Raw genomic sequence first — 17,999 nt, forward strand, 5'->3', positions numbered from 1 at the left:
TCGTCAGCTTTCAAAGGCTAGTATACACTATTTAGTCCAGGTACGATTCAATACCAGGGATACGAAGCCCGTCGAAGTGGACAGCGTTACCAGTGGAGGCCCCAGTTTCCAATAGTGAGCTTTGACTGCGGGACCCTTTCCATACCTAGCCCCAGATGGTTCGTAAGCTGCCAATTAGGGGCCGAGAAGGGGCATAGTGTCCTCTGAGGCGATAGGTACCTCCAGGGGATTGATTGTATTTCATCATTCACCAGCCACAAGGGGCTCAATCAATACTTACCCGACAGCAAGAGACGAAATTATTGAGTCAGCTTATGCCTCTTTGATCCAGGTCTTTGGTGTTTGATTTTTTACACCCTTCAGCTTCATAGGAAGCTTTCCAATATTCGAGATGCTTGTCCCCAATCAGGCATCATGTTAGACGACACAGAAACGGCTCTACGCCGATCCAAGATACTCGATCTGGCAAAGTGCCACTCAATGCTTCTTGTCGCCAACATTTATGAGATTGAAAAATTTATATCAAGTCTGGAAGCAAAATCGAAACCTGTATCGTCATCAGGACTACCGACTTTCCTCAAATTCTTACAGCGCGAGAATTGCACATTATGCAAGCTCATCGAGGAATGTTCATCAGACCCAAACTATGACGCTCAGCAGCTTACATCTCGAGAACGAAAGCTTGATGCCAGCGTCACATTTACAACTCAAAGCATTGCCCAATGGAACCGACTCAAGAAAAGCCATGGCTTTGTCGCCATCAACCAATCGTTCCAAGGCTCTACAAAAGATGCGCGAAGGCAGGAAATTGAGAAACGACAAGTTTCAGGGAAAGACAAGCACGATATGCATCGTCTATTGAAAGAGCAGGGTCGTGTCGAAGTCGATGTCGTTGAAGAGGGACGGGAATGGATCACTGTCAAGGCTATTTCTCACGACCGTCTTGCTCGTCAGATGAGCGACTGTGGCTGGGGATGGGGTGAACATGAACTTGGTGAGCAAGTCGATCGAGATGAGTGGGAAGATACGCCGTTAGCAAAATACGTGCAACGGTTAGTGACAGCTGCGAGAATGAACCGTCACGAATATCGGTTCCCTCGAATACGTCTTGTTCTTGCTAGTCTCAGTCGGGGCGAAGAAGAGCTGGACATTCTACTCTATCAATTGAAACACATTGATCCTTTTGTCGAGGTCATCATCGAAGATCAAGATAGCGACTTTGTCACTGCCCCCGGCCCACCACTCGATATGGCCATTGAGAATCTCATTGGCGATGAACTGGCATCACTTACATCCACAATCAATCTCGACCACACTATCCTTATCGATCTCATCTCTGACTTGACACATCTAGACCTTGAGCCCCAACCGTGGCAGTCACGGACAACACGTGCACAAATAGAAGAAGAAAATGCGCACGCAGATGGACTCATGGCTCGTGCGTTATATCCAGTTTTAGAAGATCGCAAACTCGTTTGCACACGAGAGGCGGCAGAGCATTTTCTTGATGTTCTACGCACCGTTGGAACTGAGTCTGAGCGCCAACGTGGGAGGTTGTTGATACCCTGGTGTGGTACTGGTACACAAGACACGTCCCCTGACCTCATTCGCGAGCAGTTTCAGGAACTTACTGTTCATCCGCTTCCCTCCAACGTTCAGATTCCCGTGTCCGTCGTCGATGAGCCGTGGGATATGGACGCTATATCCGCTGCTATAGCCAAGGGCGTACTTCCCCAAGTGGCCCAGGATGTGGCGTTGAGTAGTGGCTTCAAGAGTTCCAAGCTGTCCATCTTTATGTATGGCTGGGCCGCGGAATTAACAACCTTGACTAGTAACAAGGAAGTCCGAGGACAAATACGGACTTGGCTCGAGGCAAATCGCAAGAACGATGAAGAACTAGGACCTCAGATATGGCGTCTAGAAGTCACGAGGAACCTCCTAGCAAAAGCAGCAAGCCCTAGGGAGGGATGGCAAGAAAAACATGGTGCCGATGCCGACGAAGATGACGACGAATGACGAATTGTATAACAAGTGTAAAAAAATACCATAAGAAGAGTTCTGGGTGTTTTCAACATAACGAAGAACTTGGCCGCTGGAATAAAAGAAGAGATTCATAGCCAGTACATGATGATTCTATGAAGAGCACTCTTACGTCACTTGCCTGTATATCCTAAAGCCTGGAAATTGACGTTTATTATACCTTTAGGATGTCTTTTATCGTTGATCCCTAAGATTTTCCAGTGTCAATGTCTCAAGTCACTCTTGATTTTACACATGTTGGAGCAAGGAAACGGTAATAGGGTAAGCACCTATTGAACACTTTTTGAGACCTCTGGCTTACTGTGGAGTTCAGGGTCTTAGCCAAACTGAAGTGAGGCAAGTCGAGAGGTTACAATTGACGGACGAACTCTAGACCGAATGCTTATTTTCCATCTCAATGGCCTCCGCAGTATGAAAGGGAAAAACCCGAATTTGACAACAATTAAAAGTAAGCATAAATCAGATGTTTCTGCCAAAGAATTCAATTCTCTTGTATACTTTCCTCTTCAGGCTTAGCCTGCATCTCATCACTAACAAACTCTCGGTCTTTTGGCTCGGTCTTTTGCATCCCCACTGTATGTCTACATCCTTGAGACTCACCAAGATGCGTGCAACTTCCTTTCTCTCATAGTTTAGAGTGTGACTGTGTACTACTGTTTGAATTCACCGTTGTTTCTCGCTGATTTCGATTTCACGTTACTTGCGGTTTTCTCGGGATATCAAGCATGTCTCGAAATTCACCCCCAATCATATCGACTCCCAGCTTCTTTCTAAATGATCCGCTTGATGTAAGCCAGGAGACCATAACCGAAGAAGGGATACTAGCTCCGGCAGACGATTCTCTTGCATTCTCGGCAGATACCTCAGCTGCCGGGGGTGCCATGACCGTGTCTTCGGCCGCCAAGACGGAGAAGAAGAGGCGTAGACCAGCCCTCGCATGTGAGCAATGCCGCCGCCGAAAGATTCGATGCAACAGAAACTTGCCGTGTTCAAATTGTTTCAAATCAAATATATCGCCTTGTACTTATGCCCCTACACATGTCCCAGCCTCGCGAACCAAGAAAGGCGCTGCGGACTCATCTTCACATGTGCCGGGGAGATCAGCCCCTGTCGTTGACCTGAACCGAAAACCGTCCCCGTCGGATTCTTCTGCAAAAAGACAATCCTCTAGCATTCCAAGCTCTACAGTAGGGTCAAATTCAGAAAACTCAACTGTTGATGCGTTGGCTGCTAGGGTCAAGGAGCTTGAGCAGAAGCTTGCTGAGTCATGTCACATCACCCAGCCAGGAGAAGATATATTGATTCAACACAATGAGGCGGATCCGGCTCCAATGAAGGGTACTGTCTCCAAGACTAGATTTTTCGGCCAGAGCCACTGGATGAATGGTATTATCATGGTCTGTTGCCCGCTTCACATCTTGAATTACTTCTCTAATGTGAACATACAGTTCCCTAATGTCCTCGATGTGCTTAGCTTGCCAAATGAACGAAACAAGGAACCTCATCTGGTATTCGCTAAATGCAAAATCTTAGCTCGCACCATTAAATCACATCGGCTGAAGCCTGTTTCAACAGATAAGCTGGGGCATACCATTCCCGAACGTGGACTTGCAGATCAGCTTGTCAACGCCTACTTCGCCACATTTGAGGGCGCCCTCCGGATTCTACACGGCCCTACATTCTGGGCAGAGTATGAGCGTTACTGGCAGAATCCCGAAGCTGCTAGCCAAGTGTTTGTGATGCAGCTCCAGACTTGCATGGCGATTGGAGCAACAGTCCATGATGATGTCTTCAGCTTGCGCTCTGCTGCCACGCAATGGATCCATGAGGTCCAGATCTGGCTCCAGTTACCGCCGGAAAAGAGCAGGATGACTATCGCTGGTATTCAGATCATGTGTATGCTGAGTCTTGCAAAGGGTTGTTGCGGAGTTGGCCAGGAGCTTACCTGGGTCACTGCAGGAGCTCTAGTCAGGCAAGCTATGTACATGGGCCTGCATCGGGATCCCAAACATCTTGCCAACATGTCTGAATACCGCTCCGAGATCCGTAGACGTCTATGGATAACTATTCTCGAACTCAACTTACAATCTTCCTACGACGCTGGAGGCCCGCCTTTGCTTTCCTCGAAGCACTACGATACACGGCTCCCAGCCAATCTTAACGATAACGAACTCTCTGATGAACCGGATGCTGAAAGACAGCCAACTGGCGACCCTGGGGCTCTGACTGATATGTCAGTTCAGCTTGCCCTTCAAAAGTCTTACGCACTTCGCTTGGTGATTATCAAGCACGTCAACGAATTTCGATCCAAAGAGTCCTACACCGAAACACTACGTCTGAACTCTGAACTTACAAAAGCATGTCGCACCCTCACCGAGACGCTTGCTGCTCTATCCCAAGCCCAAAGGCATCAGCCACGCATTATCTTCACACAATTCCATAGTGCTCTGGTCCAGATGTTTACATACCGCTGTTTTCTGTCCCTTCATCAGCCTATGGTAGCTCGCTCCAACGATGACCCGACCTATTACTACTCTCGCAAAGTATCACTTGACTCTTCGCTCAAGCTCGCGCAGCTATGTACCCTTTCAACACCACGCTATGGAACGTATCCCCCTGGTGGTTCGAATGACCCTGCGACAAGCCTCAATCGTTTGATCACAAACGGCTCAGGACTTTTCCGTGTGGTGCCCACTCTAACGCTGTTCTCTGTGGCACTTGAGTTTATTAAGAAGTGTGAAGAGCAACGAGATAGCCTCGGTGGTCTTCCGACTATGGGTTATGGGGAACTTCGATCTGTTCTCAACGCCGCTCAAATATGGTCTGAGCGAAGAGTCCTCGCAGGAGAGACAAACGTCAAGGGATATTGCTTTGTTGGTGCTTCTATAGCACTTGCTGATGCTATGGAGATGGGGTTGTCACAGGAAGATATTGATCAGACTGTCATCGACGCTGGGGCACGTATGGGCAACAAAAGTTACGAGCTGCTGAAACAGGCTGCCGAACGTGAAGGAATACCAGTTGTGGAACCTGAAGACGAGGAGGCGATACAAATTGATGTGCCGCTCCTTGACGGCGATGATATGCAAGGCATCATGGATATTCCATTGGACTGGATGGTGATGGGCGATCTGGGTTTGGACGGAATGGGGGGATTTAATTGGGCCAGAGGTAATATGCCTCAAGAGTTTGAATCTGTTGACCCATCGGTCGTTTCACAATTCTAGAGACGGCATCGCAGGTGACGAATGGTAATGAATGTATGATGATAGACTAATCCCACCTCATGGAATAGTACATATCTATTGGGCAGTTATCTTTATATAGGTGGCATATGTATATCTACTTGTATTATTGGTCATACAAGTTGAGATGTGCTAATGCGTGGCATGGCTTTCAAGATAATCTGAGACGCAATCTTGCTGATAGAGTACACATACCTTATATCCAAGTCTCAGTACATGTTCAGACAAAGCCAATGCGATGTTGTCAACTGAAATAGAAATGATCAGTGCCAAGTTGTCTGTTCGAACCAAAGGGCATCGGCTACACATAAATGAGGACTCGTAATATGGTAGGAAAGACACAGAGAGGAACGAATATACAATGAGGGATATGCAGTAGATTCTTTGTCCAAAACACCCCCCAAGTTCGAAAGGATATAACATTATTAATCAATGGTCATTGTACATGGGCTTTTCCGCCTCGTAAATCTTCCGCACTTGCTGCAACGTGACCGAGCGATGGGAGCTCTATGAACTGCTCGTCGCCTCGGCCTCTACCCAGGATCACTCTCGTAGGCATTCCCACGAACTCCCGAGTAAACTCCTTGCCGCATCTCTTCTGTCCTTCAGAGATCATCTCCACCTATTCTATAAAAAGTCATTTCCTCGCTCGACTGGCCTTTGGGCTCTCTGTATGTTTCTGAATTTAGAGTTAAATATCATTCAACCCCTAATTTACAGAAGGAGCTCAAGAGGGTTCTCGATAACTTTCTTGACCTCCTTGAGCCACTCGGCACCAACGGCGCCGTCAACAACCTTGTGGTCGAAGCTAGCAGTCAGGGTGATCTGGTCGTCGAACTCAACACCGGCCTCGTTGTCGGAGGGAATGGCAACCTTCTTGGTGGTACCAACGGCGAGGATGGCAGCCTGGGGAGGGTTGATGACAGCAGTGAAGTGGTCAACAGCAGGGTTCATGCCCATGTTGGAGATGGAGATGGTACCGCCCTGGTACTCCTCGGGCTTGAGCTTGCCATCACGAGCCTTCTTGGCAAGGGACTTGACCTGAGCAGAGATAGCCTCAAGACCACGACCCTCGACACCAGTGACAATAGGGGTGATAAGACCAGTAGGGGTGGAAACGGCGACGGAAACGTCGACGGTGTTGAACTGGCGGATGTTACCGTCCCTCCAGCTGGAGTTGACCTGGGGAACCTTTCGGCTGGCAACGGCGATAGCCTTGATCAGGAAGTCGTTGACGGAGAGCTTGTACTTGCCGTCGGCAGAGGCGTTGAGAGCCTGGCGGAGCTTGAGAAGCTTGCTGACGGAGAGAGAGCTGGTGACGTAAAAGTGAGGGTTGGTCTGAGTGGACTCGACCAGACGGTTGGCAATGGTCTTGCGCATGCCGCTGATGGGAATGTCCTCGTAAGAGGCAGCGCTGGAGGAGGCGCTGGCGGCAGGGCTGCTGACAGCCTTCTTGACATCGGCCTCGGTGATCTGTCCGTTCTTGCCGGTACCCTTGATGCCATCGATGCTGATACCCTGCTCGCGGGCAAGTCGCTTGGCGGGGGCAGCAATGTTGGGCTCACGGTCGAGAGCAGTCTGGAGACGGCCCTGAGACTCGTACTGCTGGGGCTCAGAAGAAGGCTCGGGGGTGGAAGCAGACTCAGACTTGGACTCGGACGCTTCCTCCTTGGGGGCAGCGGGCTTAGCGGCACCACCAGCGTCCTCGACGGAGAACTTCTCGAAAGCGGCGACATCGGTACCCTCCTCAACGAGAACGGCAATGGGCTGTAGAAAACGGAGTCAGTAACGTTGTACATCGACGTTGAAACAGTGTTGGCCATAGGAGCAAGATACCCCGAGACCCGAGCGGTGGCCTGAGTGGATTCAAAAAATTCGACGACTTACGCTGCCAACGGGAATGTCCTTCTCGCCAGCATCCTTCAGGATCTTGGCAATAACACCCTCCTCCTGGAACTCGAAGTCCATCTGGGCCTTGTCGGTCTCGATCTCAACAAGGACGTCACCGGGGGCGATGGAATCACCGATCTTCTTCTGCCAGGCGCCAATGTTGCCAGCCTGCATGGTGGGAGACAGAGCAGGCATCTTGATAACCTGGTGCTCGGGGAAAGAGGCATAGTGTCGCACAACGTGGGCAGCGAAGCCGGTTCGCAGAGCGCTGTGGGTAGGAGCGAGAACGCGCCTTCGGAGAGCGGCGCTGAGCATTGTGGAAGATATTAAGGTCCTTCTGATTGATAGAGATATATTAGTCGGTGTTGAATATAGATGGGGGCAGCGCGAATATGAATTGAGCCACTTTTTGGGGTATTTGGGGGGTCGCTGGAAAAAGCACTCACCGGCCGGATTGGCAATTGAAAGAATAATTCAGATACGTGACGTGAGATCACGAAAAGGAGATCGAGAGCGGAGGGAAGAAGTCAAGGACGGAGAGTGATGCAGCTCTGTCGTGAGAAGGAGAGGGAGAGAAAGAGTCGGGATCGGAGGAAATTCTTGGGGTTGGACAGACGTGGAGTTTTTTGCATGTTGAGCTCCGACGACTGCGGTACTTTGAAGCTTTGGCGTGGACTAAGCCTCTTTGGGACTCAAAGTGACTGCATGGGCCTTACGAAGAGCCTGGCATTGGTTGTGCTGAGAGGCAGAAGTGACCGTTGAGAGGGCAGAAGTTGGGCAGCTTCCAGGGCATTGCCGCCGTTTCTCGAGGCATTTAGGGGACTGCAGGCGCTATAAGGCACAAACTAGAACATGGCCCGCCAAAGAACTGGAAGCTCAGAAAAAAAAAAGGGACGTGGACGCCATCATGGTACCTCGACTTCGGGGGATCATTACGCGACATGAGCGAAGTCCGGATAGAAAGGATAGTGCATGTACATCTCATTCATGTTTTATACTACAATTGAGACATTCTGTCACCAGTTTTCCTTCCATCATATCGCTACAGCCCCTCAGGCCCTGAGCGATAAGCATTCAACCCCCAAAACCTGCTGATATTTGTGTTGAGACAATTTTCAAGTCTCCTAAAGTACCTCCATCTTATCTCCATTGCACCTCCGAATTGATAAATTTTCGCTGGGTAAATTATCCTGAGTTCGGGATAGATCGGCCCGGGTAGTGGGGTCTCTAATTGGTCGACGATGACTAACCGAAGATCTCAAGCATCTACGGGAATAAAGACGATGGTTAATTCCCATAGACTGTTAGTGGCTCGATGCTAAGAACAAGAATCAGGTAATTGACAATATACCTATCTAGGGTGATTCGAAAATCGAATATCTAAATTATTCATCATTACATGCATCTAATTATAAAAAGAAATTTTGTACTTTTCCGTTCCCCTTATGTATCATTAAAATGCAACATCAACATCAACTCTTTCCTCCTCCTCCTCCTCCAGCCCACCACACTTTGACCAACTCTCTCGGCCCACTCAATGCTGATGAGATGGATCTTTTGTGCTTTGGCTCTTTGCTCCCCTGAGAACCCTTGGAGCTCTTGGAACTCTTGGACTTGGAATTCGCAGTGTGTCCTTTGGCGAGCATCACGGATTTCCTTTGGGTACTGTCACCCCCAAACGATGCTGTCCCTTGAGAAACCATCCCAACTCTCTCCTCCGCTGGCTTCGGCGGTGATTTGGGAGGGGGGATCGGCCTCATTTCTACTTCCTCCGGTATCGAGTCCTTTGGGACGATTGCGCGAATACCGAAGTTGCCTTCGTCCTTCTTTCGTCGTCCATCGCGGCCCCTGTTCCGCCCTCTGCGGTCCCATCCCATTTCGAATCGCTGTGGTGTGTTTCCTTCAGTAAAAATAGCTTCGAGCTCGCTATCTGGCTGCCATTGTGCGGCACGGGGCAGTGACTTGAAAAGGTTGCCGTCAACAAGAAGGGCTGTGATAGAAGCAATGGTCGTTGGTGCACGAGGAAGTCGGATTCTTCGCCAATAAATCCACGAGGTAATGTGGAGGACCATCAGTGCTCCCACAAGAGATTGCAAAACTCGCGTAGCAATCTCATCCTGGTGAAGCCTGACCTTTCCTGCCATTTTACTACCGCTGATAATTGGGACGGCTTGAGAAACTGACTCATCAGGATCAATACCACTGACAATGGTATTGCCATTCGCTGTTGGGAATGTTCCCCTCGAAGATAGATGGCGTCGGCTCTTGAAGTTCAACGATTGTGCCCTGATGATGCCATGCTGAGACAAAATTGCTGACTGGGTCTTGTTTGTAGCATCGGCGGATGAGCTGCCGAATGTCGAGTCAGGAACAGCAAATTGAGAAGAGTTCAAAATGGCAAAAAATGAGTCAAGGAGACCATCAGAAGAGACATTGACAAGCGAAGAATAGTCGAGCTCCGGTATGGCGACGCTCGTGTCCTGAGCTGTGTGTTCGACAGGAACAGGAGGATGGTCCGGGTAAAGGTGAAGTTCAGGGCCATGGAAGGCGGCTTTGACATCGACTGCCTCGATCGTCTCGTTGCAAGCAAGGGCATTGATATTGCCCACTGACATATCACTGCTTCCCGGATTATCCAACTTACCCCAGATGTATATCCAATCGGAACATTGCGATGATGACCTTGTCTTTCCCTGTCCAACGCCAAATACTGTACTTCCACTCAAGTCTTTGATGCGTTCATTACTGGAGGCCCTCCTTGTCGTCCCAATAATAGCATTGTTGTTGCCCTGTCGTCCAACTCCACGGCAAGTTTCACCTTCGAGGTCCACGCGCAAGGGGTTAACAGTTCCATCATCGAGCTCGACTTCGAGAGTGAGATTTGTAGATATCTCATCCGATTTGTACAGTCGACACGACATTCTTGGTCGAATTGCTGTTAATCGTGCACTGACAACTAAATCATTGTTGTTATTGTCTTCGACCAGAGACACGTTCGGTATGTTGAGATCGGCAAAGGTGAATGGAGGATAAGGAGCATTGCCGGCAAGTATTAACGATGCTAGGATGGTGTCGTTGGTACAGTCGGTACATATGGGATCATCGGTAGAAGATAACAGGCTGTTGGCGAAGAAGTCCCCAGCGCGCAGCGGAATACTACTGTCAAACTCAATTGGCCTGGGGTCAAACAGAGGAGCAGACGCAACTACGATGAGCAGCGCCACAAAACCACCAGTAATCGCAGTCAAGGCAGCGATATCACAGATCTGAAGAGCTCTTCTCCACGCTACATGCCTCAAAGCATTGGCCAAGTTTAGGCCCACGGTTTCATCAAAGTTTCCCCGGCGTGCGAGATGTGAGAATGGAGAGAGAAGTCTCGTCCACCATTCCAAGGAGAGCATGTACATAGCCACCAACAACAGTACTAATGCTGGTATAATGGTCCACGCCAGATATGCTGCATCGTTATCCATTGTTCTCAACCCTTCGTTACGATGCGACAAGCGAAGCGATATCTCAAATCCTATGATGATACATGCCAGGACAAGGATGTATATCAGTCGGATCAGACCGTGCAGAGGAATGGGCTGTCTCCATGCCGAGGAGTCGTATCTTCGTGGTTGGCATGTTGCAGAAGGCGCTTTGCCACCAAAGATGTGAAAATAGCCCAAATTGGGGCTGTCCAGCTTTTCATGACCTTCAGCTCCGCTCATGTAAGTCGAATCTTCGAGTCTTGATCGGAGGACTTTGTTTGGTGCAGGCCCCATGCCTTTGAGAGACTCAACGAGTGGATGACTGTGAGCTACTACCGAGGCCATGCCAACAATAGTACTAGGGTCCCGGGGGAGAAAACCCTTCCTCGGAACTAGCCAAATTGTTGCCAGAGTAAGAAACAAGCAGAGTACCAGTAATGCTGTTATTAGATATGCGGGAGCAGGCCTTACAACGAGACGTCGTCCAATGAAGCTGGCAACAGCGGTCGAGGAGCTGGTAGACGGCTCCATCATTGCGTATCGAGCGATTAGAGCTGAGTATTGCACGTAGAAGTTCTGAGAAAGACGGCTCAAAATGACCTTGTCTGTTAGCGATTCAACCTTGGGAAGATCCCATCCTTCTCTTGAGCCTAGCAGAAGTACAGCAGACATGGCTTCATCGATATGGACAATAGCATCACCACTGTACGACGAGTTCATAAACGTAGACAACAGCCGTTTTTCGTTGGTCTCAAGAGACTTGAACAGAGCGCGGGCAACTGCCCAGGGATGAACTTGATCCAGGGTTGTATTCTCAGCTTGAGCGTTCGGCGTGGCCGAAAGAACTGTCTCAAAAGTCTTTGAAACTCTCATCGTGGTGATGCTGTATTTCGGCTTGCAAAGGAACCCGGATGATGATGACAATGTTCCATTGAGTCGCCCGTTTGACGTTCTCGATCTTTGCTTGAGTTGATCGACGTCAAAGTCCAGAATACCAGCCATGACGGCTATTCGCTGTTCGTCGTCTTTCGCAGAGCCACCACAGCTGACAGGTTGAAATTCCAAAAACGCTCTCGACAAGTTTTTGTCTTTGGTACTCGCAAGTTTCGTGCTTGTGATGGCTTGTTTCGAGGAACATCCTGCCTCCGACACTGTCACATTCAAAAGAAGAGAACTTCCCTCGACCAGCCTCATCAAGTCCAAATTCAGTTCCGCCTCTTTACATTCCATACCACCAATAAATCCATCTACATCCGCCGTGATCCCTATCAGTTCGGTAACATCGCTCGAAAAAGGTGTATGTGCTGCTCGGGGAGTGACCCCGTCGGGGAAAGTAATATTATCGGCCGCCAAAGCAGCGAGTGTAAAGTATGGTAACGGTCCAATGTCTTCCAGGCCCGAAGCACTGTTGGAGAACTCTGACTGGACTGTGATGGCAGACTCGGAATGAGCAACAGCGACAACCCTGGGCGTGACAAAGGCCGTGGAGAATATAATAATTAGTTTAAATATTATTCCGGCCAAGACCGGAGTTGCAACAAGCCAGTCCCTATTTCGGACTGCCTTGAAAATAGCCATAGGCTCAGAAAGGGAAACGTAATCCAATAAAAGAGACTTGTCGACATCGCTTTGGTTATTTAGCATGCGGATCCAGGGCATGGAAGCCGAGGCCTGAAACTCGACTCTGTTCCAGAAAGCAGCCACAACGATGAACACTAGGGTGGTTCCATATTGCCAGAGATATCTCGACGCATCATCGGCTTCTCGGAGGCCGTCATTGTGCTCGGATAGTTGAAGTGCGATTTGCACTCCTGCAATAAGAATCACGATAGCGATAGCATAAAGAACCACGATTCGTCGATGAAGAAAGACGGGCCGCCATGGTAGTTCGACTTCAGTGGGTTCGGCTGGAGTTCCGGCTCGAGGTGAAGGAGGCACCGACAGACTGGTGGCCGACTTGATACTTCCGAGAAAAGGCCATCGTATTCCCTGAGTCGTAGATTGCGTACTTCGATTGCTTGGATCATATGGGGCTGCTGAACTGGCTAACCTTTCTGAATCAAAAAATGTAGCGATGTTCCCGGGCTGAGGCTTTGTTTTAGCACTGAGACTAGAGAGGCCTGATCCGTGCCGGCGCGAATCTGAGCTGTTGAAGGCGCTCGATGGTCCTGGCTCAGAATTACCTTCGACCCCATGAACTGCGCGAACATGTCGATGATAGGAATCGTAGGATTGGCGACTTTTCGGGGGATCAAGACTTGTGATCGGTTTGGTCTCAGAGTCCATTGTTGCCAGATTTCGTGTATTAATCTAGAGTAGGAATCCAGTGTGTCTTGCGCATCGTTGATTCGTCCTGTTTAAGCATGATGCTGAGAAATAATCGTCACCGTGGAGTGCGTGATTCCACGTCTTTACATAGCCATATTGTAGAAAGTCGTAATAAATAGAAAATGTTGGTGAGGTTCTCGTGGGAGGGGGAATGAAACTGGATAGACAGCCTGGCGTGTGATCGGAACGAATGGACTCAGCCAAAACCAGGGCTGAAAGATAATTGGAAGAAAGGATTAACCAAAGGCGTAAGCAGAGAAGAAGCAAAAGTGAAGAGAAAAAACAGGTAAGAGTATTCAGTGTGTGAAGAGTAGAGTAAAGTAAGAGAAGAGACAAGTCAGATTGACTAGCATGTTGATATCAAGGACTTTCCTTGCGCATAAGTTGAGTGGTCAAACCACCTATAGTCTGAATTCTAACATCCCGCAGTTCCGAGCTTACAAAACACAACAGCACCCAAAACCCTTGAAAACAATGACCTAATTGCACGAGGGAACGAGTTGGCTGCCAGTTGCATGCGATAGAGAAGCACTGGGCTGCAGTTCCCCGTCCCATGTCGGACGGAGGAGCCTCAAAATGACATGGCTTCAGGGGATGCAAGCCCACAATGGGATGGATAAGCCGAGTCTAGGTGAAACATGGCATAGCAGGGGTGGTATTGGATTTGACTGTTCCATGGGCCTTGGATCCCAAGTTTCTGGGCTGGGCTGGGCAAGGCAGCACAAGCACAACAGGGCAGCAAGTTTCAATTATTGGTCAGGATACTTGCTATCACTACAACCCTCCCAGTGACTCTCCGTTTTCTCTCACCTGAGGCTTGCTGCTGCGGGTTCTGTTTAGAAACTAGGGGCGCACTCTGAGTGGTGTTGCGATATATATTAACAGCTTCTTCTTATAGGTATGACAGGATAGCATATTGGCGGAGAAATACTGACAGTTGGCTATTGTGGGAACCCCGTTTGTTTAGTTCAGGAAGAATTGCCCAAAGGGACTTTTTATTCCCCGGATGGACCAGAAGACGAGGGTTGTGTGCATAAAGTAAGGGTACCCCTGGTTGGAATAGCATCACCTATGCGAGATTATGCTCGGTCTTGGCAATCTTGGAAACAAATTATGCCAATGCGATCTCTTGTCATGCATTGTGAAGTAACTTTGGGTTCAGATCCTTTACTTCACTGGCTGTATATTGATGCAATGCTTCAGAGATCAAAGCGTAATCGTCCGGTCAAATCATCTAAGCGAGCTGCCATCTCAAGCGTAAGCACGGTTTCGAATCTCACTAGTGTCGTCTGATATTAGGAGAGACTAGTCTAGTTATTCATAGTACATACTCGATGACATACTCCCCAGTAACAGATCTGAAGATCAAGAAATTGATCAGCAGCTTGACCTGATGCTGATCTGTTGACTCTGAATCGGTAGATCAATTATATAGACGTTGGTTATCCAGGTAATGATTGTCCTTTTTTAACCTCTGTAATTAATCTTACAGCGTCTGTGCTTTTGTCACAAACAAACAATCTTCAGCCCAACGGCGCCCCACGCAACGTTGGACATGCATCGTAAGCTAACCAACAGCCTATTTCCCGCCTCTCACAGTTATGAACCAATATCACGCTCAAATCCCACTCGTATCCTGCAATTCCATCACTCGCAATGGGTTGTTCCGGCTCCAAGAGTGCCCTGTCAGCCAACAACTCGCATGGGGCCTCGATCGCTGCAGTCGAGTTATCCAGTGCTCTTGGCGACACTTTTAGCGAGATAAACCTCCAGGGTGAATTAAACATATCCGATAAGCTGGTGACAAAGTCCACCAACTGACTCTGACCACTTATAGGCAACGTGAAAGAACAACTTCGGGAACTATTGCAGCGGCTTGACCACGAGGCGTCAAAGTATGTCAACTCAAAGGTTGACGAGGATAAATCACCAGATTGGCATCCGTAAGCTATACGAGCTACCTGCCATTTGCAAGATCTAATCTGTATCTGCAGCTCCCAAGCTGAGGTTCAGCTGATATCCGCAGCATGGAAGTGTGCTCGCGGAACGTATAATCTCGGTGGAACCATCGCAAATACTAGTTACTGCACATTTCGCCGTGAAGAAGCACTGCGAGGATCCTATGATGGTACTGTCAAAGTCGTCACGTCAACTGTGGTTGAAAACCCCTCCGAGGATGTCAGGGAAAGCGATCTGCTGTCAGTTCTGGTACTTGCGATACGTGGGAGTGCCAGTACGATGGACCATATCGTCAATGCCAATTCTCGACCACGATCCACCAGAGGGTTCATTGTAAGTCTACATTACGCATTCTATCAATCAGGTAGCCTGGTGATTTCGTGTCGTTGACGCAAGGTTCTTGTCAAGTTGTATATCACTAACAGTTGTAGCAACGTGCTGAGGATCTGGGAGCACATTCTGGCTTTCTAAACAGTGCACAAGCCCTCGATTCAATCATAATTGCTAGGGTCAATGACTATATACAAAATTTTGACAGGGCCAATGGTCAGAAACCACATATTCTGTTTACAGGACATTCTGCCGGTGGCGCTGTATCACAGATACTTTATCTTCAGTACATATCGAACCAAGCCTTTAGTAAGTCGCCGAATGTTATAATGCATAGGAATCGCGACTGATTTAAAACTCAGATGAATCTGCAAAGTTCTCATGTGTCACTTTCGGTGCGCCCCCGTGCGTGACAACACCCGTTGATCTATCTTCTACCAGCCAGATGGGAAAACACTCTGCCTCAATATCTTCAATGAGTTTGACGTCGTTACCAGAGCCGACAAACCTTACATCCTTTCATTGGTCGAAGTTGCTAGAAATATGCTCAATCAACCTCGGAAAACGCTATTACCTGAGCCTGAAACGAGCAGTGAGATTATTGACGCCTCTCTAAAAGCCACGCAAGACAAGGAGGCCGAAGTTTCCTCTCCCAAAAACGAGGAATCGCATGATCAAGGCCCAAAGACCTGGCAATTCTCTCAACCTCTCTACAATCATATCGGGCCTAGTGTTGTTCTCTTGATGCGATCAGAAAACGAGATGAAACTTAAAGCGGTTGAAGTCACGCCCGCAGAGTTTCAGAAATTGCTGTTTTGCCGAACATCCGTTCATGGCAAGAGAATCTACGAGCAGAGAGTTGAAGCACTAGAACAAGGACATTTCAACGATCGGTTAGGCTGGTAGGATGAACACGATGAAAGTTTTTGATGTAATGGGCCCCTCCAGTAAGTTTTACTGCCTCCAAGCACTCGAACCATGTATGTTAACTGATCTTCTCACGAACAGGTAACTTGACATGGTTTCTCCGCCTTGCGGATTCCACTGCGCGGTGATACTCCAAGTCTGCCAATAACTTATCAGCAAGATCTTCAGTGAATGTAGGGGATCGCTGTTCGTCGAGGCTCCCATGCCTTTCGGGACCTTCTACGGCTGACATGATAGCCTGGCATTCCCAACACAAGCAAGCATGGTACTCTAACCCAAAATGGGTACGATAGAGTGCCTGCGTTTCATCGCTACCAGCGTTCAGCTTATACTTCGCAATCTTGTCATCGTGGTTGATGAAACGGCCGCACCGCGCCTTCACGGAAGTCTCGTACGCTGCAGGCGAAAGCTGACTTGTGTGCCAGACAAGGTCGATGTCTAGCGTGGGAACGAGCATCTTGCCTGGATAGAGTCTGAAGAGCTCGAGATAGTTCTCATAGCGGTCAACTGCTCTTTGGAGGGTTCCTTGCAGGGCTGGACTTCGAATCCAGAGATGTGCGTTCATCTTTTTTACAAAGACGCGCTGACGCTCGACGTTGTCCATAAGTTTAACGACGATAGTGGGGCGAGAGACCTTTTTGATGTCCAGCCCTTTTTTATTGCCTTCCTTGATGATAGAATGAAGCAGGACTCCTGCATACACAGACCCTCCTTTTGGAACTTTCCAGGTGTCTGAGTCATATTTCCAAGTATCACGGATGGGACCGTGAGCCCAGATGGACTTGTGCTATAGGACTGTCAGTCATTATGTCTGTGTCTAGGATAGCTTTGGGCAATTTACAATTAAGGTCCATGGGAAGTTCACCCTTGGGAGGTAGTTCAATGAGTTTGTTTGGCAGTACTCCAGAAAGTCGATGGGGTTAAGTAAGAAGGCATGCCAGACCATGAGGACATCTACAAAAAAGAGTCAGTTTGCGACAGACAGGGTTGGGATGGTGTACGAACCCACGGGAGGTAAGAACGAATCTTCAGTCATCAATATTCCCCCATTGCCGTCATCTATACCATGCTTCTTCCTTCCAGAGGCCAACGAAGTATTAAAGTCATTGGCCCATACTATGAACCTTTTCGCTGCTTCGCCAAGATAGAACGTCCACTTCTTATCCTGGTTATTTTCCCACGTCGTGTCTCGTAAGGTGGTCTCTTCATTCACCCACTTCCCCAAGCCTTTGATGAACCTGGGCCGGTAAACCTTTTTGGTAGGGCCACCCAAGTTAAAGACTTTATCAAGGGATTTGGAATCCAAGACTCTTATGCGCAGCGCGTGGAAAACTTCGAGCAGTTCTAGATGGACTGCGCATTGGGATGGAGTGGGCAGATTGTCCTGGTGCCAGTTGTCAAGGAAGTCGAAAGTCCTTGGACTAGGGATTGAAGGGTTTTTGTCGATCGTTGGTGCTGAAGGATAGTATACGGTACCAATCTTTCCGTTGAGTTCGCGACTTGCCTTATGAAGAGCGCCCAGGTTGTACCCGATCAGATGGGACATGTTGGTGTAAGTTAACTTTTGGTGTACGAGGTTGGATGATGGATGAATGACCAAGGGCAACAATCTTGTTTTGTCGATACAGCACTGAGTAAAAATACGAGAGAATCACGGAAGCTTATATCATGAATTCTTTACAGAGCACAGAGCCTCTTATCTTTGAGAACGAGAAATAATCCAGAGTCAGGTGAGGTAAAGCAATAAGCCGTGTGATGAAGTTGATGTTGCACTCGGCCAATGTGAGGGTACCTGAGCGGCTAACAG

General features: G+C 48.7%; 6 protein-coding genes across 6 annotated transcripts; 3 read left to right on the top strand and 3 right to left on the bottom strand.

Annotated features, from left to right (window-relative positions):
* Positions 1–414: 414 nt before the first annotated feature.
* Positions 415–2,016, top strand: FPSE_12134 (uncharacterized protein; the record flags this gene model as incomplete). Its single annotated transcript, XM_009265251.1, has 1 exon — positions 415–2,016. One exon carries the CDS (start codon positions 415–417, stop codon positions 2,014–2,016), a length of 1,602 nt encoding a protein of 533 aa, XP_009263526.1.
* Positions 2,017–2,765: 749 nt separating this feature from the next.
* On the top strand, positions 2,766–5,267 carry FPSE_12135 (uncharacterized protein; the record flags this gene model as incomplete). Its single annotated transcript, XM_009265252.1, has 2 exons — positions 2,766–3,437; positions 3,489–5,267. The coding sequence occupies 2 exons, from the start codon at positions 2,766–2,768 to the stop codon at positions 5,265–5,267; spliced, it is 2,451 nt and encodes an 816-aa protein (XP_009263527.1).
* A 732-nt stretch (positions 5,268–5,999) lies between these two features.
* Positions 6,000–7,490, bottom strand: FPSE_12136 (uncharacterized protein; the record flags this gene model as incomplete). Its single annotated transcript, XM_009265253.1, has 2 exons — positions 6,000–7,052; positions 7,173–7,490. 2 exons carry the CDS (start codon positions 7,488–7,490, stop codon positions 6,000–6,002), a joined length of 1,371 nt encoding a protein of 456 aa, XP_009263528.1.
* Positions 7,491–8,647: 1,157 nt separating this feature from the next.
* Positions 8,648–12,934, bottom strand: FPSE_12137 (uncharacterized protein; the record flags this gene model as incomplete). Its single annotated transcript, XM_009265254.1, has 1 exon — positions 8,648–12,934. The coding sequence occupies one exon, from the start codon at positions 12,932–12,934 to the stop codon at positions 8,648–8,650; it is 4,287 nt and encodes a 1,428-aa protein (XP_009263529.1).
* Positions 12,935–14,632: 1,698 nt separating this feature from the next.
* On the top strand, positions 14,633–16,171 carry FPSE_12138 (uncharacterized protein; the record flags this gene model as incomplete). Its single annotated transcript, XM_009265255.1, has 6 exons — positions 14,633–14,750; positions 14,814–14,919; positions 14,971–15,268; positions 15,367–15,574; positions 15,628–15,670; positions 15,763–16,171. 6 exons carry the CDS (start codon positions 14,633–14,635, stop codon positions 16,169–16,171), a joined length of 1,182 nt encoding a protein of 393 aa, XP_009263530.1.
* Positions 16,172–16,250: 79 nt separating this feature from the next.
* Positions 16,251–17,738, bottom strand: FPSE_12139 (uncharacterized protein; the record flags this gene model as incomplete). The annotated part of the gene is made up of 3 exons (XM_009265256.1): positions 16,251–16,979; positions 17,034–17,146; positions 17,198–17,738. 3 exons carry the CDS (start codon positions 17,736–17,738, stop codon positions 16,251–16,253), a joined length of 1,383 nt encoding a protein of 460 aa, XP_009263531.1.
* Positions 17,739–17,999: the final 261 nt, after the last annotated feature.

Source organism: Fusarium pseudograminearum, chromosome 2, assembly GCF_000303195.2.
Source record: "Fusarium pseudograminearum CS3096 chromosome 2, whole genome shotgun sequence".
In the NCBI taxonomy this organism is placed as follows: domain Eukaryota; kingdom Fungi; phylum Ascomycota; class Sordariomycetes; order Hypocreales; family Nectriaceae; genus Fusarium; species Fusarium pseudograminearum.